General features: G+C 37.9%; 1 protein-coding gene across 3 annotated transcripts in view; it reads right to left on the bottom strand.

The window, feature by feature from the left end:
• Positions 1-9: 9 nt before the first annotated feature.
• Positions 10-26,955, bottom strand: part of DPH5 (diphthamide biosynthesis 5) — a 77,110-nt gene continuing 50,164 nt past the window's right edge. For 2 of the 3 annotated variants that reach the window (XM_032155232.2, XM_032155233.2), the window contains exons 4-8: positions 23,334-23,442; positions 11,421-11,541; positions 5,064-5,103; positions 2,586-2,689; positions 10-575 (exon numbers count right to left, since the gene is read on the bottom strand). In XM_032155232.2, the coding sequence (XP_032011123.1) occupies positions 352-575; positions 2,586-2,689; positions 5,064-5,103; positions 11,421-11,541; positions 23,334-23,442 (598 nt within the window). In that variant the 3' untranslated portion in view covers positions 10-351. The remainder of the gene's footprint in view (positions 576-2,585; positions 2,690-5,063; positions 5,104-11,420; positions 11,542-23,333; positions 23,443-26,955) is intronic. The other variant, XM_032155235.2, reaches the window with a different exon arrangement.

Below are 26,955 nucleotides of genomic sequence, written 5' to 3'. Positions count from 1 at the left end.
AAGACTGGGTAATTATAAAAGAGGTTTAATTGACTCACAGTTCCACATGGCTGGGAAGGCCTCAGGAAACTTAACAATCATGGCGGAAGGCACCTCTTCACAGGGCAGCAAGAGTGAAAATGACAGCCAGTAGGGGAAATGCCAGGTGCTTATAAAACCATCAGATCTCATGAAAGCTCACTATCATGAGAACAGCATGAGGGAAACTGCCCCCATGATTCAATTACCTACCACAACACCTGGGAATTATGAGGATTAAAATTCAAGATGAGACTTGGGTGGGGATATAGCCAAACCATATCAATCCATATATGGCTGAAATTTACATCAGACAATAGTAAATATCTATGTTCAAAGTCCATTGATGCTTTGAGATTCTGAGCTATTTTCTGTTATGGAAAACAGACTTAGCATCTCCATCTCCATTGGATGTATGCTGCCTCCTGTGATGATCAAGGAATGCAATGGTTCTCCCAAGTCCACAGTACACATTTGCTGTAAAGTGCCTGCTGCAATTTTCTGGTCGTCGGCTCCAACCCTGGCTAAGCCAACACAAAGTGTCTCCTCGGTAATTGCTATTAAAAAAAAAAGATACTGCCATTCAATTCAGCAAATGCATCATCCAACAGTCAAACAAACATTAGTACCACAAGTATATTTCAAGAAGCCCCAAATATCTTAAATCTCTTTTGCCACTTATGGACCAGTTATCCATTAATTCATCCAAGGGATTTTCTAAATCATTTGTATTACCTAATATAAAAGAGTACTTCCAAACTTTACTCTTTCAGAATTACAAAGGCTTACACTAAGCTTTTAGGACTTGACAAGCTGTACTTACACTCTACAATTGCACAGCATTTGTTTTTAAATAAGTTCTGAGTAAACAATGTTTATTACACACTTATGTTTTTAATAACTTGCTTGAGATAATGTTCATATTGACCTAGATATACTGAAGAAACCATGAGATTATGAAATAAATTCACAGATTTGAGTTTCTGCCTTGCCATCCAATTAGCTATGTGATAAACTTCAGTTTTCTCATTTTTTAAAATGTAATACTCTCTCTTTTAAATCATGGTAATGAGGGCTAAGATAGTAGATATGAGACTAGTAGACTATAGATTCCTTAACAAATAATGAGCATTTGGCATTATTTATGTTTTTAAGTTAAAAACAGCCAACCTTAATGAGCTTTAGTATTATTCACTCTGGTGCTACAGCTAAAGAGCTGACCCTTTAATGGTTGTATTGTTTAGTTGGGAAAGGGGTCTTGATTGAACAATGATCAAAAGGGGGCAAATGGTTTATCCAAGGACAAACAGGAATGCAGGAAACCTCTGTACAAAGTTATGGATATAGAACATCCTTGCAGACTATCTGTTTCACGACTTTAACATGGCCTACTAATGAGAATAAAATAAGCAACAATCACTCAAGAATCTCTTGACCGGGCGCGGTGACTCGCACCTGTAATCCCAGCAATTTGGGAGGCTGAGGTGGGCAGATCGCTTGAGCTCAGGAGTTCAAGACCAGCTGGGCAACATGGTGAAACGCCATCTCCACCAAAAATACAAAAAAATTAGCCGGGTGTGGTGGCATGCACCTGTAGTCCCAGCTACTCAAGTGGCTAAGGTGGGAGGGTGGCTTGAGCCCGGGAGGCAGAGGTTGCAGTGAGCCATGATTGCACCACTGCACTCTAACTTGGGCAACAAAGCAAGACCCCATCTCAAAAAAAAAAAAAAAAAAAAAAGTCTCACAGTGGGCCAGGCGTGGTGGTTCACACCTGTAATCCCAACACTTTGGGAGGCTTTGGGAGGCTGAGGTGGGAGGATCGCTTGAGCCAAGGAATTTGAGAAAAGCCTGGGCAACATGGTGAAACCCTGTCTCTACCAAAAACACACAAAGAAATTAGCTGGGCATGGTGGCATGCACTTGTAGTCCAGCTAAGGTGGGAGGATCACTTGAGCCCAGGAGGTGGAGGCTGCAATGAGCTGAGATAGCGCCTCTGCACTCCAGCCTGCGTGACAAAGTGAGACCCTGTCTCAAAAAAAAAAGAACCTCCCATAAAGATTTATTGACAATAAACATTTCTATTATATACCACACACTGTGTCTACATATTAGGAATATAAGAACAAATTTTCTCTTATATTTACCCTGAAGAAAACGATTCCTAGTCTCAATGTTAAGAATGAAAAGAGGGAGAATAAAAGAAGGATAAGTATATTTTTGCAGGATAGATCTCACCATTGATTAGGGATAACATGATAGATATATTTTACAAAAATATTTATGTACTAATATATTTATATCAAATGTGACATGTTTAATTTGTGAAAAATCCTCACTTTCTGGAATGGTGTTAATTATACTATAAAAGAATGCCAATTTTTTTTTCTTTCACTACAACTTGAAGCCTATGGGATTTAAGTTAAAGTTGGACACAAATGACAAGAAATAGTACAATACAAAAATACTGACTCTTGCTTCCATGGTGGTATGAGATATTAAGTCATATACACATCTAAATGTAGTAACACAGGAATAATATACGAGAGCCCTTCTAGGGTCTTGAGTACCTGGTTCTTCTCCTCGTATTCTTTGATTCTGAACAATCTCCAGAAGCTGCTGGGCTGCCTGGTTTACACTCATATACCGTGGAGGTTCATAGATCTTCCTTCCCCTATAGGCAGAAAACTAGATGCCACTGTTCTTAGCCGTGAAACTACATAATACGTTATTAATGCAACTACTCTCCCAGGTATACTCAAGTACCACAGTCTACATTCTGTTTGATGTTTTTTACATGTACTCACATTAAGCATATACAAAAGCATGATGATTGTTCATTTCTTAAGCTTTTTCATTGTTCTAATTCAACTTTCCTCTGATCTCACTGAAATGATGGCAGGAACAATAAAGATAGATGTCTAAATGAAAGTTATCTTTATTCAAAGTGATATCTTTGGCAAAAACAATTCAAAGTTAAGTGGAAATTTGGTCTATACTCTAGCTTAATCAGGTTATTTAGTGTCCTTTTCATGACCATTTTTAAACCATATAGTCTTCTTTTCACTGTTTCCTCTAAGAAAAGTAAACTAAAGCATCTTGGATGCTTAAAAATCTCAGGTGATGGCATATGTTTATTTCTATATGCCTCAAAAGCCTATCAGGCTTGCCGAACTATCATATTAACAAAAATATAGCTATTGCAGGCCAGGCGTGGTGGCTCATACCTGTAATCCCAGCACTTTGGGAGGCCGAGGCAGGTGGATCACAAGGTCAGGAGTTTGAGACCAGCCTGACCAACATGGTGAAACTCCGCCTCTACTAAAAATAAAAAAAATTAGCCGGGCTTGGTGGCTCACACCTGTAATCCCAGCTACTCAGAAGACTGAGGGAGGAGAATCAATTGAACCCGGGAGACAAAGGTTGCAGCGAGCTGAGATCACACCACTGCACTCCAGCCTGGGTGACAAAGCAAGACTCCGTCAAAAAATATATATATATATATTATATATATATATATATAGCTATTGTGGCTTACAATACAGTTCAAATAGATTATTTTACTGACTCTCAAAAAAATTCTCTAAGTCAGTGCTATCCAATAGAAATATACATGAAGCCATATATGGAATCAAGTTTTCTAGTAGCCATATTAACAAAAAAGTTTGGAAAAAGGCAATTTTTTTTTTTTTTTTTTAGACAGTCTCACTCTGTTGCCCAGGCTGCAGTACAGTGGCGTGATATTGGTTCACTGCAACCTCTGCCTCCTGGGTTCAAGCAATTCTCTGCCTCAGCCTCCCGAGTAGCAGGGATTACAGGTGCCTGCCACCACGCCTGGCTAATTTTTTTGTATTTTTAGTAGAGATGGGGTTTCACCACCTTGGCCAGGCTGGCCTCGAACTCCTGACCTCGTGATCCACCTGCCTCGGCCTCCCAAAGTGCTGGGATTACAGGCGTGAGCCACCACGCCCAGCCAAAAAAGGCAAAAATTTTAATAATATATTTTATTTAATCCAAAATGTTGTAATTTAACACCTACTCATATAAAAATTATTAAAGAGATTGTTTTTATATTAAGTCTTCGAAATCTGGTATGTACTTATAGCACACCTTAGTTTGGATATTAAATTTTCATTGGAAATAGTTGATCTGTATTTAAATTTCATAAAATTTATGGTTGTAACAGTTGATTTATATACTAAAGCTGTTTCAAACATACTTAAAAGTTTTCCAATAACAAAATTGAGTATCATTTTTTAATTAATTAAAATTAGATGAAAAATTCAGTTCCTCAGTCACATTAGCCACATTTCAAATGTTCCTTAGTCACAAGTGGGTAGGGGGTACTGTATTAGACACTGCCTCTCTAAGTAAAAAAGGATTAGTACTATCATTATACATCTGAAGAAAATAAGGCTCAGAGATGGAAGTAACTTGCCCAAGAGCACTCAACTAGAGGCAGACTCAGGACTCAAACCCATGTCTTTATTTTTCTCACTCTGTTACCCAGGCTGGAGTGCAGTGGCGTGATCTCAGCTCACTGCAACCTCTGCCTCCCAGATTCAAGCCATTCTCGTGCCTCAACCTCCCAAGTAGCTGAGATTAAAGGCACGTGCCACCATGCCCAGCTAATTTTTCCATTTTTAGTAAAGACGTGGTTTCACCATGTTGGCCAGGCTGGTCTCGAACTCCTGGCCTCAAACAATCCACCTGCCTCAGCCTCCCAAAGTGCTGGGACTAGAGGCGTGAACCACCGCACCCAGCCTCACACCCATGTTTTCAGAATCCCAATGCATTAATTCATTCCACAAACACTAAGTGTCTGTTAGATGCCAACCACTGTTCTCAGTGTTGAATCTACAAAATATATTGCTATTTCTACTCTATTATACTGTTTATCATTTCATAAGAATAAAAATGTTTAATGTTCACACTGTTAATGAGAGCTCATTTTCAACCATCTTTAGAACTCACGTCATTTAAGTAGAATTTATTGAATTGTTCAAGGAAATGAAACAGATGTATGCATTCTCAGAATAATAACTTACTTGATTAGATTTTCCAAAGACTGCTCCTTTACTTTGATGTCTGTAGGAAGTAAAAATAGTTCTTTTAATTTAATTAAAAACTTTATCCAAAACCCTATGTGTAAACCTCAGTTGAGTCACCTAAATTTTGGGGAAACATTCTTCCCTCACATTTTAATTAGCCACTTTCTTACAGTAACATACAGAAGAATGGAAGCTTGTGGTTGTGCCACTAGTTGGAAAACAAACATGAGCTTGGCCCTGAGACCATGCTGCTAACATCTAATTTCCTTTTGGAAAAGAAGACAAGGGAAAGAATTAGATAAACATTGGCCTATACACTACTAACAGCTAATCACAATCTTTGTTTTCATTTCTACCAACTAGTAACTGCACAGACCCACCTGAAAGCCCTTTGATAGATGGAATGTAAGTAGAAAAAAAATCTTTTCCACATTTAAAAAAGTCTTTTGCTTTCTGTCGAATGTTAACACATGCCATAATTTTGCATAAATACTTTAATTCTAAGTATTCATGCTTTTAACAGGGATTTGAGCACGGACTGTGTGTCAGACACTGCGCCAGAGACTGGGACACCACAGGGACCTGACCAGATATAACCTCTGCTCTCAAGAAGCTTGACAGTCCAAGCATCACAAATATTTGATTCGGTATACTTTTTAATCACTCATGCTCAACTGAACTATTTGGTAAAAGGTAAAAAAGCAGAATCACTCTACATCCTCAAAGGAACTCAGTATACAACAGCAACAGCAACAGCTGCTTCCTGCTTTACATGCTGAAAACAAATGGTTCAGCCAAAGTTTGTTTTTGCAAAAATAAACACAGTGCAACTGAGGAGTCTTTAATAGACTTATGCAGATTTCCTAAGTGATTATAGAAGTGTTTCTTATAAAGGATATCAAAGAGTTTGCTTGGAAATTATAGCAGAGTTAATATTAAATACACATTTTTAAACGTTCTTGGAACCAGCATTGAAAGCCTTTTTCAGGTTTGAAATATCATTATTTATTTAGTATTTCTACTTGTCTGTCACATTATGGAGAAAAAAATGAATGTCTGTTATTAAGAATGTGGCCTCCCTATAATCAATGGTGTAAGTCAACTTTTAGATTTCCTTTAAATTATGTTTCTAAGATTTTAACAATTTTAACCCATTTATTAATTCATTCACTCTGAGCTTCTGAAATGTTGTGACGAGATTTTTCATATTTTCAGTTTTCTTTACTTTTCAAATATGCTCTATAGAATCTGATTTTTAAAATGAAGAGGGTTGAGGAGAATTTTTACAGGCAAATCCTTTTTAATCAAGGAGTGCATTCGTGACTTCGTCTCAAGCCAGACCCCGCATTACTTTTCCCTTGTCTTCACACAGTCCATAATTATTCCTCTCTATTTCTACTTGCTAGAATGTAACGTTCTCTGATTCATCTTAGTACCAGGACCTAGCATAATGTGAAGTACCCACAAGACACTCTATAAATGTCTACTGAATAAATTGACTCATGCGGCTCTCCTACCACTCAGTCACCAGCCCATATTAAACTATCCACCCTCTGGGCAACGTAAGTCCTAACTCCTTCATAAAGTCTTTGTTGACTTCTCCTCAAATGCTTTTTGTTCTTGGAAAGATCTACACAATTAATGCTATCTTTTATTAACCTCTAATTGTATCACATATATTGGTCTTGTCTTTCTAAGTAAATTTTAAATTCTCTGTTTTCCTGCCATGGTTTATCCTCGCTAATCCCTATGGAACTTAACCCACAGCAAGCATTCAATAAATACATACTAATTTAAATAATGAGAATGCCAGATGATAAAACGATGAGAACTATGGTTTGAGGATTTGAAATCATGACATCCTATACTTCACACCCTGTTCCTGCTTTTGTTAATGGAGCAAGGAAGATATATTGTTTAACCTTGTTTGTCTTTTCCTAGGAAAGCTAAGAAAAGGGGCAGCTCTTAGAAAGACAACTCAAGAGCCAAACTTCTGGTTTGTCCTTCCTGCCTCTCCATACAATAGAACTTAATTGTTCTTTAAACTTTCATGTGCACAACACATTAGTTCCAAACTAGATTTCAAAGCTTTGAGAGCAGGACCCACGTCTACACTTCCTTAGTATTCCAAAAGAAATTAACTCTACATGGGGCATAGGGTAAGCACTCAATAAATACCTGTACACTGATCTTCTATCTGCCTTTCCAAAACTTCTGAAAAGATAAGTGCTGCTTGCTCTCCTTCCTGTCTTTTTTTTTTTTTTTTTGAGAAGGAGTCTTGCTCTGTCGTCCAGGCTGGAGTGCAGTGGTGCAATCTCAGCTCACTGCAAGCTCCGCCTCCTGGGTTCACGCCATTCTCTTGCCTCAGCCTCCTGAGTAGCTGGGACTATAGGCACCCGCCACCACGCCCGGCTAATTTTTTGTATTTTTAGTAGAGATGGGGTTTCACCGTGTTAGTCAGGATGGTCTCGATCTCCCGACCTCGTGACCCGCCCGCCTCAGCCTCCCAAAGTGCTGGGATTACAGGCGTGAGCCACCCCGCCCGGCCTTTCCTGTCATTTTTAATGGATATATGGGGAGGTTATCAGGTAGCCTGCCTCTCAGATTCTTCCTTCCCTGTTCTGTTTTAGAACCTTTCAGTACTGTTGTAAAACACACATTCTAGTATCTGAGCTCCAATGAATCCCCATTTTTCATTCCTCAGATACATCTACTTCTTCAGCAAAAGTCCTTTTAAAAATTATCCTTCGCCTGTCATCTACTTTGACCTTCTACCCACAGGTGGCTTTAACTGGATCTAACTTTGGGATAACAAGACGGATATATCTGATGGCATAGTCCACACCAACTCACAAGTCTTACAGTGTCCTTGTTAGTAAGGACTATAAAAAAGTAAGATCAGTCTCTTTTTACATGGAAAATTCAAAGACAAAATTATAAAGCTAATTAATGATGAATGAAGCACTAAATCACACTGGCAATAAACTAAAATAAGAAAACATCATACTAGCTGATTGCAAACATTGGCATAAGACAAAAGAAAATGTGTTAGAGAAGCGTTTATGGCCTAATCTAGATCTATAATTAATTAGATGTCAAGAATAAAAGGGGGGCCGGGTGCAGTGGCTCGAGCCCGTCATCCCAGCACTTTGGGAGGTTGAGACGGGCAGATCACCTGAGGCCAGGGGTTTGAGACCAGCCTGGTTAACATGGCAAAACCCCATCTCTACTAAAAACACAAAAATTAAACAAGCATGGTAGCAGACTTCTGTAATCCCAGCCTCAGGAGGCTGAGGCAGGAGAATCGCTTGAACCTGGTAGGCAGAGGTTGCAGTGAGCCGAGACTGCACCACTGCACTCCAGCCTGGATGACAGGGTAAACCTTATCTTAAAAACAAACAAACAAACAAAAAAACAAGAAAAAAATTGAATTAAAAGGAGTGTATTCTGGCTGCACTTGATTGAACTAGCAAGAGTTAAAGATTTTCTGTGCCAATGGGTCATAAGACCAAGTCTGAGAATATAGACTAAATAAAACTTCAATTAACTTCCATAAATATTTATTTAGTGCCTACACTGTGCTAGACTTCTAGACATTAGGAAGAGAATAATGAGGAAGATAAAGTCTCTGCTCTTATGAAGCAGTGAAGAAATCAAGTTAATAAGGTAATTCATATGGCTAGTAAGACTATGAAAAAAGTAATGTAAGGTTATAACACATCACTGAAGGGATTCAGGGTGCAGCACATGAGATTAGATAAAATTTCACTCAAGATCAGGAGCCAGCAAACTTCTGAAAAGGGGCAGGCAGCAAATATTTTAGGTTTTGAGGACCATATGGTCTCTGTCACAACTACTCATCACTGCTGTTGTGGCATGAAAGTAGCCACAGATAATATATAAATGAAGGTGCATGGCCATGTTCCAATAAAGCCTTATTTACAAAACAGCAGGCCAGATGTGATCCATGGGTACTTGTTCGCTAATCCCTGCTCTGGATATTAATTTCTATCCTAAGAAATGCCAATCATTAGTAAAAATGTATTATAATCTTTTCTATTAAGACATACAGCCAGGCACCATGGTTCACTCCTCTAAGCCCAGCACTTTGGGGGGCCAAGGTGGGTGGATTGCTTGAGCCCAGAAATTCGAGACCAGCCTGGGCAACATGGCAAAATCCCATCTTTACAAAACAAAAATTAGCTAGGTGTGGTGGCATATGCCTGTGGTCCCAGCTACCTAGAAGGCTGCGGTGGGAGGATCACTTGGGCATGGGAGGTTGAGACTGCAGTATGCTAAGATTGTGACACTGCACTCCAGCCTGGGAGACAGAGCGAGACCTTGTCTCTTAAAAAAACAAACAAATAAACAAAAAATTTATTTTGTTGCTTAAAATTAAATATTGTTAAATAATAGAGATTGGCTATATTATGCAAATAGCTTAAAAATTTTTGGCAAATAGGCCAGGCGCAGTGGCTCACACCTGTAGTCCCAGCACTTTAGGGAGCAGAGGTGGGCAGATCTTAAGGTCAGGAGTTCGAGACCAGCCTGGCCAATATGGTGAAACCCCATCTTTACTAAAAATACAAAAATTAGCCGGGTGTGGTGGCAGGCACCTGTAATCCCAGTTACTCGGAAGGCTGAGGCAGGAGAATCGCTTGAACCCGGGAGGTGGAGGTTGCAGTGAGCCAAGATCGCACTACTGCAATCCAGCCTGGGCAACAAGAGCAAGGCTCCGTCTCAAAAAAATAAAAATAAAAGGCCGAGTGCAGTGGCTCATGCCTGTAATCCCAGCACTTTAGGAGGCCGAGGCGGGCGGATCATGAGGTCAGGAGATGGAGAACACCCTGGCTAACATGGTGAAACCCCATCTCTACTAAAAAAATACAAAAAATTAGCCGGGTGTGGTGGCATGCACCTGTAGTCCTAACTACCCAGGGAGCCAAGGCAGGAGAATCACTTGAACCCAGGAGGCGGAGGTTGCAGTAAGCCGAGATTGCGCCACTGCACTCCAGCCTGGGCAACAGAGTGAGACTCTGTCTTAAAAAAAAAAAATGTGGCAAACAGAAATCTTGTTTAATGTTCTGAATATCTGTATTTAATATACAGAGGCCAAAATCATGGGTTTATTCTCTGCCCTGATATTGTGCTATGTGATAGACATTTGGTGAGTGACTTCACGCACAGTTTCACTAACACAGTACAATTCAAAGTATGATCTCAGCACCAATGCCAGTATGTGAGCTTTGTGTTACCAGTAAATGATGAAGTAACTACAGGAGTAAGAATATGTACAAAATTTATAGTAACTTGACACTGACATAAAAGATTGAAAATTTAAAAATCAAACATATGTTTTAAACAACCCAACCATGGTTCTTTACCACAAATAGTTTGAGAAGAACTGCTCTATACAACTCCATGAAGTAGGAGGAATTATTCCTATTTGATAAATATGAAGGCTGAGGAATGTTTACAGTATTCTCTAGCTAGTAAGTAGTAGCACTGGGATTTGGTCTTCTGATTCCAAGTAGAAGTATCATTTCAAAGTCATCAAAAATGTCAGTTAGCTGTGTTCTGTTTAGTCACAGATTAAGTCTTTGATACCAGTATTTCTTTCTACAACATATGCTACTAGAATAGGGGCTGATTAGCAAATGTGAATCGGTAAAATTTCAGTGCCTCTACTAGAAAGAAAACACCATGGCTTTCTGAAACTCAGTACTATTATCTTGGTAAACAAAGATAGTGATCCCAGCTCTTTCCATACTACACAGGAAATAGGATTCGGGGAAGAAGGTACAGTGAAATGAGCTATTATTAAAAGGCTATCTGATTCTACCAGTTCTGCCACCAATTGACTAGGTGACATTGGGGAAATAATTCAATATTCTGGGCCTCAACTTCATCTGTAAAACAGGCCTCAATAAGATGATCTCCAGAGTCTCTTTTAGATCTATCATTGTGAATCTGATAGCATCAATACTGCAGTATTCAAAGAACCTCCCTAGGAAGATGCAGGATGGTCCTTGGTGAGACTTGCTCAGTGCATGTCTATTGGATTGCAGTAAATCCTTGATGGACAAATGAGTAAGATAAGGAATACTGGAGAGGATCTACTAGGGCCTAAGAGGGAGCAGCATAACTATGGTGTGTATGCAGAAACAGCCACGTGGTACTTGAAGCAGAAGATGCACGTCTAAGAGTATGGGAAAGATTGTGGTCTGCATAGAATGGCTAGACTGTGTCTTTTCTTACCTCTAGCTAATTATCCACAGACCTTAACACAAAATCAAAATGAGAACAATATGATAGTTCCATATTGTTACTTCAAGGAAATTCCAAAACCCTTACCTAGTAAACATAATGTGTGCATGCCATTTTGTCTGTTCTTCTTCACTTTGTCAAAGAAGCTTTCTGGTCTCCAAGTGTCTGTCCAAAAAACAATAGAAACTGTCTCTCCAAACTTATATAACTAGAAAAAAAAACATTAATTAATGATGGAACAATTAATTAACTACTATTTCATAGATAAGAAGAGAATTTAATCATTTTACAACCAAAATAAAAAGTGAAAACCCAACTTGAAATGGGTTGGGGATCAAATCTGTCACCAAAAAAGGTAACAGGAACTTCTCTTTGGTTCATGGTAGCTGGTGTCTTTCTGATGCCAGTAGTAAGTAAGTTTCAGTAGTAAGTTTCTAGTATTTCTGCATTCTGTATAGGAACATGTGTAACAATTTCATAATTTAGCTATATAGTTGCTAAAAATACTGAAATGCAAAGAACCCAGGAGAAAAAAAAAAAAGAGTTCTGAGCAATCAGAGCAGGGTTCATGAGGTTAATTAATATTGTTCTCATTTTACAGATGAGACCATCAAGGCTTAGAAAGAGCAACTGACTTAGCTAGTCACATAGCTAACTAATATAAAAATAAACACTTAAATCTAGCCTGAGGGAATGCTCCCTTCCATCACACTATCTCAAGAAAACAAAGCATATACTCACTCCCACCATTGTTCCAAACCTATAGTCCCTTAATTTGGCAAGATTCTATTTGTTCCCTCACTATAGAGTTCAGGGATGAGGGCCTTTTTCCAAACCTTCTCTTTAACCTAGAAGTGGTCCACCCGGGTTGACCATCACTACAACCAAGAAACTTGCTTCTCTGATCCAGACTGGCTGAACTAGCTTGCTTAAGTGAGTCCAATTTCGAATCTTATGTGAGAAAATCTACTTTTGAATTCTGGCTCTGCAACTTGTTGGCTGTGTGATATTACTTTAAGATTTTATCTCTAAAATAGGAATAGTGATAAAATTCTGTTCTTTCTACTCTTAGGGTTGTGAGGATCATATTACATGTAAAAAGTTATTCAAACTGTGAAACAATAGGTTAATATTAGTTCTTATCTCAGCACTGAGCAAAGGACATTTATTTTCAAAGACTTAATATAAAACAGAATACTAAAGTTGTATAAAGATTTAATTATTCAATTTAAATAGTACTTGAAATAATTTATAATAGAACTGGTAAGCACTAGACTCTGAAAGTCACATCTAGTCCTCTGCCACAAATTAACCATGTGCCTGAAATAGCCGTGTGACTTCAGGAAGTCACTTTTCTCAGCCTTGGGTTCTTCAATTAAAAATGCAGAAACTGGTCTGGAGCAAGGATTAGTCATCCTCTGCTTCCAGTAGCCTAAGGCTTTTCAAATCAGTTTCAGAGGCTCAGCAAGATATGAGGGGAAGACAAGCAGGAAGGAAACAGAGAAGGTGGGGCATTCAGGTGCTTCATCCCTAATTCCCTAGAGCAGCAACTCAACGTTTCTCAGTTTTTACATAATGAGGTCCTATACAACTATAATCAATACTCATAATGGTGACTTTGAGTTCTAAAGGGAAGGTTCATCATGTTCCTCATAGGCCACAGCCTACATCTTACCTACCAACAAGGTTTACTCCCAAAGTCCATTTGAAAGCTGCCTAAAAACATATTATCTCATAGAAGTTATGCTATTCAGTAGCAATCAAATTCACAGGTCAGTGTACAAAGACCCATGTAACTCCAAGTATTCAGTCATGAAACTTCCTGCCACATGTGACAAGGTTTCCCTGTGACAATGTATTTCTAGTTCCAATGTGGAATGCCAGGAATATGTTCACTCTGTGCCAAGGTACCAGGATCGGTCCTGGCCCTGCTGAGGGGTTTTGTTATTATTATTGGGTGATGAGAGGCAAACTTAGCCAACAAATACTTATTACAGATCATCTACTATGTACCAGGTATTATGCTAGTCACGGGTTTAAAATGAGAGGCAAAACACAGCTCTGGCTCTCATGGATTGTGCAGTGTTGCTCATGTCTCATACAGCAGGGAAAGGCTCTGCAGTCATGGCATTGGTTCTTACTATGATTAATCATGGACAAGTCAAGTAATGTTCCCAATCCTTGGGAGGAACCCTTCTACAAAATGGGTATAATAACTGTAAACATAAAAATGTGGTTTTTAAGGGTTAAATGACACAAAGTATGCAGAGTGCCTAGTAGTGCCTTGCCCATGGAAAAGTCTCAGTGTTAGGAATTTGATGATATAATAATGATAATGTTTTAATAATGAAGATGTTCTAAAATGCTGTGTCGTGCTTTAATCCAACTGCTTTCCTTATTGGAGTAAGCTCAAAAATATTACTAAATATTTGAAACTACATTTATGATTTCATTCTGACAAGTTCAACTGTTTACATTCTAAAAAGGATTTTTCACATCTCTGATCAAACTATGAAATATTAGTATTATTCCATAAAAAAAAACTTCAAGGTAAAACTGTTAAAAAATTATATATGCAATAATACATACTTTAAATGGGTCTTAAATACTTTAAGAGTCATGGGAATACAGTCATGGAAGGAAATAAGTTCTTCATTCAAAAAGAAAGTGACAGACCACTTAAAGAATTGAGATGCAAGTCACATATAAACACTAAAGCACTTTGTGTAGCAGTGTCTTTGAATTGTCTAATTTGAGAGATTAAAGAAAACCTCACACAAGCACTGCTCTCCAGGACCCTGTTTTATAAACTGTAACCACTCCTATAGCTGTGGTGCAAACTTCTTCAGTGAATCCTGGAACATTATGCAAACAATTTCACCATATGTCAATACCTCAAAGAACAAAAGAGCCAGTTATTTGTGTTTCACAATCCAAGGGCTTACCAGTGAACTATACTAGAGCAAAATCACACAGTGATGAGAACTGAGATTGCAGAAGCCTAAGTATTGAACCATTCTATAATATTCATATAAGCCTTTGTGCTGTGATCACTTTTCCTCCAAAACATTATTGCTGCAAATCTAAATTTAAAGACTACAAAAACAGCTGTTTTGTAAGAAACAGTAGGTAAACATAGGCCTTTTTAAATTTTAACCTGGAGTAACCTATAGAGAAAGCAGTTTACCTAACTTATATTGGATTATGTTTTATCTAGGACAAAAACCAAAAAAACTCAAAACATCCACTCATTAGGCATAAGGCACAACCTAGTTAGAAGATGCACAAGAAAGACAATAGAAGGTAGTAATAATTATTATTAAATATGCTATAGACTCTAAGCATTATAAGAATTCAGCATTTCCCCCACGAAGAGGGCATCTGAAGGCATCTTCTGAAAATACAAGGTGTAAGCTAGACCTTGAAAGACAGTTAAGATTTAAGACTGGAGAAGCCGAACATGGGGACAGAATGAGATACTATGAACAAAGAAACAGAGGCGGGAAGTCTTGGGCAATATTTTAAATGGCATTAAGCCATTACCCAGAAATAGCTAACTGTGCCTGACTTCTCTCTAAACATATACCTAATTCCTGACATCTTATTTAGTGCCAATTCCTGTAAATTCTGCTGTATAATTTATATAGCTGACTACTCATTTCTTTCCCTACAACCATGGTTTGAGCCCTCAATATCACTTGCCTGAATAACCTTAACAGTCTCCTAACTCATCTCATAGCCATCAATATTTCTTTCCTTTTAGAAGCATAGATGCTTTGTAAAACTCCATTTAGACTTCAATGCTTTTGTTATTTTGTGTAATAAATAAAAATATTTTCTGTGGTATTAAAGCTAAAAAAATCTGTTAAGAAAAATTAAACTTGCTAAGAACTCTATTAAGCCCTGCAAGTATCATATATTTATATCCTAAATTAAATCAGTTAATCTGTGAAGTGAAGGAAAGCCAAGCCAGCAAAAATGTCAAAAAATGGACCACAAAACCACAAAATCAAGAGTGACTAGTTTTCTCTTCTATACAGAATACTGTTCTTGGGGTTGGGTTTTGTTTGTTGTTGTTTTTATCCCCACATACAATTTGCATACCATTGATGTAACATTGATTTTTGATGACACTAAGAAAGAGTATGCACATGGCCACACACTAGGTACATAAAGTTGAATGACTACATAGAAGAGCTACAAGATTTATTCTCACACATAAATGAGAGCCACTTGTAAATTAAATTTTAAAATGACAATTTACAGCATATAATTTCAAAGACAAGATCGAATTCCAGGGTGGAAGTCAGGGGGCTGGGGGAAAAAAATAAATAAGAAATTCAACTCAGCAAGTACTTGTTACATATTGATTATATGCATGGCACTGTGATAGAATGCAATGGCAGATAGGAAAATGAGTAAATCAAAGAGTTTATAATATGATAAAGTCATAAACATATATAACATAGCTTGGATGTGTCCCCACCCAAATCTCATCTTGAATTGTAGTTCCCATAATCCCCACATGTTGTGGGAGGGACCCAGTAGTGGGGGAGGTGAGGGGGGGCAGTTACCTCCATGCTGTTCTCATGATAGTGAGTTCTCACGAGATCTGATGGTTTCATAAGGGGCTTTCCCCCCTCTTTACTCTGCACATCTCCTTGCTGCTGTCATGTGAGGAAGGATGTGTTTGCTTCCCCTACAGCCATAATTGTAAGTGTTCTGAGGCCTCCCCAGCCATGCTGAACTGTGACTCAATTAAACTCCACAGTTTATTGACCTCAAAGTCAATTTGACCTCAAAATTGAGTCACAATTGACCTCAAAGTCAATTTCCCAGTCTTAGATATGTCTTTATTAGAAGCATGAGAATGGACTAATACAACATACAAGTAACTGAACATTCTATATAGGATGGGGATTAATTTACCAAAATTGTTTTAATAGAAGAATAGCACAATTATATTTACAATTTAAAAAGAAAACTATGAAGTAGGAAAAAAATGATGGTAAGGTGGCTATTAAAAAAAATAATGATTAGAACCAGTAATAAGTGGAAACAGAAAGGAAGAAAAAAAATTAAATATGCTCATGACTTAGCAGGTAGTCAAAAACTGTTCCTAAGTGACTAAAGAATAGAAAGAGCTTAGATTATTTTCTTCTAAGACCATAGAAGGATATAGAACTCTAGATGATAAAGTCTAGCTTAATACAAAGAACACTAAAACTAGGTGTTCTTTGTATTAAGCTAGGGTTTTTCATTACCACATTAGTCCCTGGACAACAATGAAACCAATTAATGCTTCTGAAAAGTAACAATAAGAATCACTACAAGGTCGACAATGCTGACTATCACAATGAATGTTGTGGTATTAAAAAAAGAGGAAATGAGTTGTTACTTTCCGAAAGTAATATACATTTTTCCAAACTAGAAATGCATTATATAAACAGATGAACATATGGCAATACTCAAGGTCACTCATGCAATAGCAAGAGAAAGTGGAAACATTTCACAATGATAGGAAATTATACAACCTTTTCTCTGAAGTCAGCCACAACTGATAATGCAGTTTTTATCTAAAATCATTGCTACCTGGTTTCATGGAACTGTCTCATTTATCTGCCTTTTAAAATGTTTTAAAACCATTTCAGTCACCAAATTTCTATAAGAGAACTAATATATTCTATCACACAAATGATTAAGAAGATAATAAAATTCTATACAAAGAAGTATTTCAGAATTTGTAATTTCTTCTAATATTTATTTGGCCTATAAGATCAAGTAAATATACACATATTAAGTGTTGAATAAAAAGACTGAAATGTGCCAAAATTGGTAACTGTGGATACCTCTAGGTGGTGGTACTATGGATGCTTTTTTATTTTCTTTTTATACTCAATATATCTTCCTAATTTTCTGTGAGCATAGAAATCATTTATTATCAAGGAAAATGGTTCTTCTAAAGCAGGAACAATGCTAAATGGAAGCAGTTCTGATTCTGTATGTCTAAGCTAACTGCTTCTGCAGAAATGTTAAACTCAAGAATTCAAGAAAAGGACTTTGGCTGGGCGCAGTAGCTCATGCCTGTAATCCCAGCACTTTGGGAGGCCGAGGCAGGCGGATCACGAGGTCAGGAGATCGAGACCATCCTGGCTAACACAGTGAAACCCCGTCTCTACTAAAAATATAAAAAAAATTAGCCAGGTGTGGTGGTGGGCGCCTGTAGTCCCAGCTACTCGGGAGGCTGAGGCAGGAGAATGGCGTGAACCTGGGAGGCGGAGCTTAAAGTGAGCTGAGATTGTGCCACTGCACTCCAGCCTGGGCAACAGAGCGAGACTCCGTCCCCCCCCACCCCCCCCAAAAAAAAAAAAACAAAGAAAAGGGCTTTATTCTCCTATCTTCTGTGTATTGAGAAAAATCTCTGATTTATTAAGATTGATCCTCAATTTATTAAGCAAATTTTCATTACCAGGACATCTAAACACAACCAACATTCCTGGCTTTAGACATACAAATAGGCTTTTCTTTCATTAGAAAAATCTGCAAAATGTTAAACAAATACAAGTGTTAGAAGTATCTGTTAGGAATTTAAAAACATGATTTTAAAGTATATGTGTTTATAACTATTATTTTAATGTGAAAAATCCTAAAATTTATTGAATTAAAATTTGAGTACCTAATGTATCTCAGTCAAGATAATCTTTGCTAAATGTTGGAAAAGAGGCTGGCTTTTTGGCTTCCAAATCTGTATTAGACCTTATCCAGTTTAGTAATTTTCATATATTTTACTGGCACTTAGTGTACATTTAGTTCTTTTTTTCTAAATGAACTATTCTTAAGTAAAACATCAATAGAGTTAAAGATAATGATTGGGCTCCTTGAGGATCTAAATCTTTGTTATTTGGTGTTATGTCATTACTTCATTGTCTGCAGAATCCCTAAAGCGTCTTCATACATCATGGTGTGGTTTGAAAACCAATACTCTCATCCAATCTCCCTCCCAATCCTCACCACATACCCTTACAGTAAAGGAATCTGAGATCCAGAGAAGATGACGCCTTAGTTATTGCCTAGGCAAGAAGTAAAACAAGGCCTTTTAATTTGAAGTTCAATTCTGAATCTTTTCCATCATATTTTTCCTCTACCAATTCTACCCAATATGTAGTCAATTTTTATTCAACATATATATTCTAAGCCTCAGTAAATTACCACGCTGTGCAACCATTGCCGTACTTAGTTTTAGAACATTTTTCATCACCCGACTAAGACCCCTTATGTCCATTCACAGTTAATCCCTGTAATGCCCAGCCCCAAACAACCATTAATTACTTTCTGTCTCTACAGATTTGCCTTTTGGGGACACTTCATGTAAACAGAATCAAATAATACATGAACTTCTATGTCTGGCTTCTTTCATTTAACATACATGTATTTAATATCTACCCCATGACTTTAACTCTTCCCAAGACATTAGCAGAGACTTCAAGGCAACATCCATACCCTCAAGAGTCTAGGAGTAAGATAAACCTAATCATACTCTTCCACATAATCAATTCTATGATTAATATATGGTCCTGAAAGCACAGAAAGACTGGCACAGGGCTCTTAGTGACAGGAGGCAACTGCTCTAGCAATAACAAGTTTAACAGAACCAACCAAAGTAGGAAGCCAATCAAGCAATAGTAATAGAAGAATCCAGGCCTATAAACAAGTCTTTGGGGGTACAAACCATGAAAACTGTGGTAGTGGAGATGGTGGAAAAGGACCCATTAGCATAAAGACCCCAATTCCTTTCCTAGGACTATCAGTAAGGTAGAAATGGCTCTCTACATCTCCCCAAATCTCAATTCTCTTAATAGAAAATGCTCTTACGAGTTCACTTTCTAAATCTTCTCTTATGCCCTACTCCATACAGTACAAGCCACCATCACCTTTCCTCTAAATGACTGTAATTAGCCTCCTAATTGATTTCCTCAATTCCAATCTTGCCTGGCAGTAATTCAATCTCCACATATTGGCCAAAGCTTATGTTTTAAAAAATTTATCAGATCAAGTATTTATACTGCTTAAAACCCTTCAATGTCAATCTATGTCACTTAGGATAACATCTAAATTCCTAATGTTGGATGAGAGCCTAGTGATCCAGCTCTATCCACCTATCCAACCTCAGGTCACTCTTCCCCTTGCCTGCTATGGTCCAACAAGCCTTTCCTTGGTTCCTTTAACAAGCCAAGCTCATTCTCACTTCAGGGCCTTTGCACTGACTGTTTCCTCTGTATGGAATATGCTAGTTCCTTCTTGATTCATCTAGAATCTCAAATGTCACCTTCTTAGAGATACCTCCCCGACCTCAGTACTGACTTAGTCACTCTCTAAATACCAGTCTACTTGAATTTCTTATGCTTACCATTATCTAATATTTATCATTTTATTGATGTTGTCTCTTCTGCCCACTAAAACAGAATCTCTTTGACAGCAAGGACCCTATTGGTCAAGTTTATCACTGTATCCAAAGGCACTTAGAAAAATAAGTAGGTTAACAGTATTTGTTGAATGAATGGATCACTGTTCTCTTTAAAGATGTCTAACTTGGAAGCCTCTAATATACTTTTTATTTTACAAGGAAAATTTTCATCAGGAATATGGAGTTTGTGGTAAAGAATTTTATTTTATGGCAAGCCTGTAGGATAGTGCATATCAACTGGCTGTGTGTGTGAATGTCTGCGTGTATGAAGGAGTGTTAGATAGTTACACAACGATTTTTACCATCATAGTGATAAACAGAAATTTTCTGTTGGCTAATAAACTACAAAGGTAATGAACAATACTCAGTGGTTGATTCTGAACGCTGCATGTTGTTTCTTTAGAAAACAACAAAAACAACAGAATAGTTCAAATGGGGTTGATAAATTGATAGCTGAAAAGTCTATTTCTAGGTTAGAAATTTCATACTGCTACTCTTTAATCTACTCTGTTCGATAACTTGATGGCTGTTTTTGAACTCATGGAAAGCTCTTTTGCGGAGATGACAGAATGCCTTTTCAGAGTGGTTCTCATCTCCCTTTTAAAAAATTGAGCAAGAGAGCATGGCAAGATAACCTCTCAACATCCTACAGTTAACAAGTGTCTACTGGGAATTAAAAACCTACTCTTCCAATCCTGCCATGCCAAACAAAAGATAACACAGTTCTTTCACTTTCTAAGTTTTTAATTTGTCTAGGTTGGTAATTCTCAAAGTATGGTACCTGTAGCAATAGCTTCAGCATCACCTGAGAATTTGTTAGAAATACAAATTCTCAGACCCCATCCCAGATCTACTATATCAGAAAGTCTGAATATGAAGCCCAGCAACCTGCCTTACAAGCCCTCTAGGTGATTCTAATAAATACTAAGTCTGAGAACCACAGATTTAGGTTATTGTTTCTTCCATAAGCGCTAATCCAAATAGCAAAAAGGCCAGCTATTATAAGGAAGAAGACTTTGTCAAAATACTTGCATTATGCAGGATATCTATACATTTATTTTAAAATTTAAGTGTGTTATGCATGGTTTTTAGTGCTTTTTATATTAGAAAACTGTACAAAATCAATCAATAATTACCTCTTCTGATATGAATAATTTCAGTGGTACAAGAAGTATATCTTCATAGAAATGTGAACATTATATAAGACAGAACCTAAAAAGGCACCTCCTGTTTTTCACACAAATAGTCATTTCATATCCAGATTAGATAATAAAACTAACCTGGGGGAAAATGGTGTGTGGCTGTTTAGAGAAATCCCACACACAAGTGTGAGAAAGTTTTTTGAAAAATAATATGTGGATATGACTGTCGGTGCTTATATGAAGACTGCTAATTCTCACCATAAATTCCTACTCAAATACCTTCACCCAACTTAGACACAAGAACAATTACACTCTACCTATCTATCAGTGTGGAGGATCAGAAGGACAGGGTCACCCAGGTTTAGTTTTAACCAGTCTACAAAACAGATTTATATGGGATGTGTTCTATTTTTATGCTTAAAAAAGCAAAAAAATTAATTAAAAACAGCTATAATTTAGAGCAAAATATGATGGAGAAAGGGCTAGTTAACTTTCTTTACAAGACACAAAATTATATGAAATATGGTAAAAATGTATGTCCTATTAGCTTAAGGTTTACATATCTTTATTTATCAAATGATAATTTATCTCCTTTTTTTCTTTCTTCTAGCAGTTATCAATTCTTTTTGAGATGGAGTTCTCACTCTTGTCACCCAGGCTGGAGTGCAATGGCACGATGTCGGCTCACTGCAACCTCCGCCTTGTGGATTAGGGTGATTCTCCTGCCTCAGCCTCCCTAGTAGCTGGGATTACAGGTCCCTGCCACCACGCCCAGCTAATTTTTGTATTTTTAGTAGAGACGGGGTTTCACCATGTTCGCCAGGCTGTTCTTGAATTTCTGGCTTCAGGTGATCCACCTGCCTCGGCCTCCCAAAGTGCTGGGATTACAGGCGTGAGCCATGCCCAGCCATCCATCATCAATTCTTAAAAGGCAGCATCGTCACAAGCTTGTCCAATCTGCCTTATTTTGTTGTGGTTTTTCTGTTCTGTTTTGTTTTGTTTTGTTTTAGGCTTTTAGCAGCCTGAAGCCATGGTTTTTAGTTTCTGTCTCTAGTGATAAGCAGAAAAGAGGGATGAGGAAGGGGCTTTACTGGTCCAACCAGCAACAGAAACTAAGAACTCATGACTGTACTCTCTCCCTTGGACACCCCCAGAAGGGAAGAATACTGGACTAGGGATCAAGAGTTTTAGGTCCATCTACCTACTTGAATGACCTTGGGAACATATTTTGGCATCATTTTCGCCATCCCTATAGCATTCTTTGTAGCGCTAACATTTTATAGTTCCATGAATAGCATTCAACTTACTCCAACACAGAAATGTTCAGAAGAGTTTCAAAACGGGAAAAAAAGACTTGAATGGGCAAGGTTTTTTAAAAAGTATGCATTTTGGACAAAAAAGATAGCAAAATTCCATGCTAATTTAAACATAACAACTAAGAGCAAGTGGTGAATACTGTCAGGTCAGGTCAATCATTTATACTTTTTCTCTAGTTCTTCACAAACACAGGCAACATTTTGACATAAAAAGCCAGTATTAGTCAATTAAATTGAAATATTCTCTCCAAGTCATACAGAAAATATAGTCCTCTAAAGCTATAGACATAGCATTGGTGCCTGATGCTAACGTATCTTCTTGAAAATATCTATTTTTAAATTACGCGTTTCAGGAAGACACATTGGGGAATACTTTATTTCACAGCTTCTAAGATGCATGTTGTTTTCCTATTATGATATATCTGAAAACAGGAATGTGTCTTAACAATTGATGATGTCTTAAAACCACTGTTAGCCAAGCAGCAGTCATAGTTGTCATGGATTATCCATGTGTGAACATCAGAATACAAACACCAAGCTTGGAAAATGAGTATCAGTAGCTAAGAAGTAAATCTTGGAAACAATTGTGGGGCACTCTAACCCCTCAGAACCAAGACTGTTGGACACAAAAATAACAAACTTTACAAATCAATAACTGCAAACCTGGTTTAAAAGCCTATATCACTGGCTTTTAGCTTTTATACTGATTCTATGAAGAAATGCAGCATCACAATGCTCTTGACAGCACACAAAACAATACTATATGAAAAATCATGGGCCTCGACAATGCTGAGTACGTCATTGTGATTAGTTTATATTTTCCTTTTTATGTAAGTACAAGTTGGATATAAGGTTAAAATCATTTTTCTAGCTAAATCTAAATGTTCGATTCCAATAAGGGGGAAAACCTAGCATAAAAAAATTGGTGTTAAAAAATTCAATGTATATACTAAGTAGTCTAGTATCAAACAGTAGTATGTTTTATGATTCATAAAATACAATTAAATGTGTTTTCAATTTGTGGAAAAATAAAACATTTTTGTTTAATTCCACTGAAAAACCTCCTTTGTTGCATTACCTGTAAACCACAGCAGCCTACAGCATTCATTATGGAGGCATTGTGAATAACTCTATAAGGAATTCCCAGCTTTGTTGCTCTTAGAACAAGATCACTGTGTGTTGTAGCCCTGTAGTGAGAAAAGATTAGATTGGATTAAAGCAAACAACACTTTTAAGACAGTAAAGCTATAATATTTCCTGAGTTCATGTCAATTAAAGAGGCAGGAGCACTGCCTTTCTTCAAATTCTTCCATGCACCTGCATAAGGCTTTCATCTGAGCTTTTTAGCAAGAAAATGCAAGACTAAACATGCCCTTCAAAATGTTGAGCTGCTACTATAACACTCCTAAAGCAGCCTTGGCAACTACTTAAGAAAGGGACCTTAACTTGCCCTTTGTCCTGTAAATACCTGAAAAAGACATCTATGAAATATAAGCTCAGCAACTTAACTCTTGAGCAGCGATTCTTAAGCTCTTTGGTCTCAGAGCCTTTTTAAATTCTTAAAATTACTGCTCTAAAATTCTAAATTAGGGCACAACTAGAATCACTGCTCTATTTTGAAGGCTTTGTCTCTGTATTTAAAATATAAGGCAGAATATACAGGTATACCATGAAGATATGGCAAGTTTGGGTCAAGATAACCACAATAATGTGAATATCAAAATATAGACAGCCAAATTTTTTTTTTGTTTCTTAGTGCATATAAAAGTTATGTTTATACTATACTGTAGTCTGTTAAGTGTGTAATAGCATTATGTCTAGAAAATGTGCATATCTTAGTTTAAAAATACTTTATTGCTACAAAATGCCAACAATCATCTGAGCCTTCAGTGAGTTGTAATCTTTTTGCTAGCGGATGGTCTTGCCTCCATGTTGATGGCTGCTAACTGATCAGGGTGGTGGTTGCTGAGGATAGGGGTGGCTGTGGCAATTTCTTAAAATAAAACACTGAAATTTGCTGCATTGATTGACTTTTCCTTTCATGAAAGATTTCTCTGTAGCATGCAACGTTGTGTGATACCATTTCACCCACAGTGGAACCTCTTTCAAAATTGGAGCCAATCTTCTCAAACCCTGCTAGTAATCTATCAACTAAGTTTATGTGATATTCTAAATCCTTTGTCATCTCAACAATGTTCACAGCATCTTCATCAAGAATAGATTTCATCTCATGAAACCACTTCTTTGCCTGTCCATAAGAAGCAACTCTTCATCTGTTCAAGTTTTATCCTAAGATTGAAGTAATTCCATCATATCTTCAGGCTCCACTTCTAATTCTAGTTCTCTTGGTATTTCTACCATATCTACAGTTACTTCCTGCAATGAAGTCTTGAAGCCCTCAAAGTCATTCATTCATTCGACCACTCCCAAACTCCTATTAATGTGGGTATTTTTAACTCTTCTCATGAATCATGAATATTTTAAATGACATCTAGAATGGTGAATCCTTTCCAGAAGGTTTTCAGTTTACTTTGCCCAGACTCATCAGAGAAATCACTATGTAGGGCAGCTACAGCCTCACAAAATGTATTTCTTAGACAGAAAGACTTGAAAGTCAAAATTACTCCTTGATCCATGAGCTGTAGAATAGATGTTGGGTTAGCAGGCATAAAAACAACAGTAATCTTCTTGTACACTGCCTGAGCTCTTGGGTGACCAAGTGCATTGTCAATGAGCAATAATGTTTTGAAAGAAATCTATTTTTTTGAGCAGTAGGTCTCAAGCGTGGGTTTAAAATATTCAGTGAACCATGCTGTAAACAGACGTGCTGTCATTCAGGTTTTCTTGTTCCACTTACAGCACACAGGGAGAATAGATTTAGCATAGTTCTTACAGGCCCTAGGATTTTCATAAGGGTATATATATGAGCACTGGCTTCAATCTAGAGTCACCAGCTGCATTAGCCCTACCAAGAGTTAGCCAGACCTTTTAAGTCCAGCATTCACTTCTCCTCTCTAGCAATTAAAGTCCTACAAGGCATCCTCTTCCAAAAGAAGGCTGTTTCATCCACATTGAAAATCTACTGTGTAGTGATTCATCAGTTATCTTAGCTAGACCTTCTGGATAACTTGTTTCCACAGCTCATACATTTATGTTATAGAGACAACTTTTTTCCCTAAACCTCATGAACCAACCTCGGCTAGCTTGGAACTATTTTTCTGCAGCTTCCTCACCCCTGTCAGCCTTCATAGACTTGAAGAGAGTTCGGGCCTTGCCCTGGATTAGACTTTAGCTTAAGGGAATATTGTGGCAGGTTTGGTCTTCTATACAGAACACTAAAACTTTCTCCCTATCAGCAATAAGTCTGTTTTACTTCCTTATCATTAGAGCATTTCTAAGAGTAGCACTTTTAATTTCCTTTAAGAACTTTTCTGGCCAGGTGCGGTGGCTCACGCCTGTAATCCCAGCACTTTGGGAGGCTGAGGCAGGCAGATCACGAGGTCAGGAGATCGAGACCATCCTGGCCAACACGGTGAAACCCCGTCTCTACTAAAAATACAAAAAGTTAGCTGGGTGTGGTGGCAGGCGCCTGTAGTCCCAGCTACTCGGGAGGCTGAGGCAGGAGAATGGTGTGAACCCGGGAGGCGGAGCTTGCAGTGAGCTGAGATCGTGCCACTGCACTACAGCCTGGGCGACAGAATGAGACTCCTTCTAAAAAAAAGAACTTTTCCTTTGCATACATAACTTGGCTGTTTGATGAAAAAGGCCTAGTCTTCAGCCTATCTTGGCTTTCCTTTTCTTTTTTTTTTTTTTTTTGACACGGAATCTCGCTATGTCACCCACGCTGGAGTGCAGTAGCGTGATCTCGGCTCACTGCAACCTGCACCTCCTGGGTTCAAGCAATTGTCCCTGCCTCAGCCTCCCGGGTAGCTGGGATTACAGGCACCTGCCACCATGCCCAGCTAATTTTTGTATTTCTTGGTAGAGATGGGGTTTAGTCATGTTGGCCAGGCTGGTCTTGAACTCCTGACTTGAGGTGATCTGCCCACCTTGGCCTCCCAAAGTGCTGGGATTACAGGTGTGAGCCACTGCACCCAGCCTCTTGGATTTCTATATGCCTTCCTCATTTCTAGCTTTTGATTCAAAGTGAGAGACATGTGACTCTTTCACTTGAACACTCTGAGGTCATTGTAGGGTTACTAATTGACCTAACTTCAATATTGTTGGGTCTCTCATAAAAGGGAGGCCCGAGAAGAGGGAGAGAGAGTTAGGGGAATGGCTGGTTGGTGGGAGCAGTCAGAACACACACAACATTTATCAGTTAAGTTCGCCATTTTATATGCGCTTGGTTTGTGGCAACCCAAAGTACAACAGTAACATCAAAGATCACTGATCACAAATCACCATTAACAGATGTAATAATGAAAAAGCTTGAAATATCACAATAATTACCAAAATGTAACACAGAGACAGGAAGTGAGAACATGCTGTCAGAAAAAAATGGCACCAATAGGATTGCTCAGTGCAAAGTTGCCACAAACCTTCAATTTTTAAAAAATGCAATGTATGTGAAATGAAATAAAGCAAAACACAATAAAACAAGGTAGGCCCGTACATAAATTTTCACAGCTTGTCACTCAGTCTTTATATGAGAGTCCTATCTCATATAATATTGCATTTTATATCGGTCCAGCAGTCGT

This window comes from Hylobates moloch, unplaced genomic scaffold, assembly GCF_009828535.3.
Source record: "Hylobates moloch isolate HMO894 unplaced genomic scaffold, HMol_V3 SCAFFOLD_5, whole genome shotgun sequence".
Classification (NCBI taxonomy): Eukaryota; Metazoa; Chordata; class Mammalia; order Primates; family Hylobatidae; genus Hylobates; species Hylobates moloch.
This window is presented reverse-complemented; position numbering and strand designations above follow the sequence as displayed.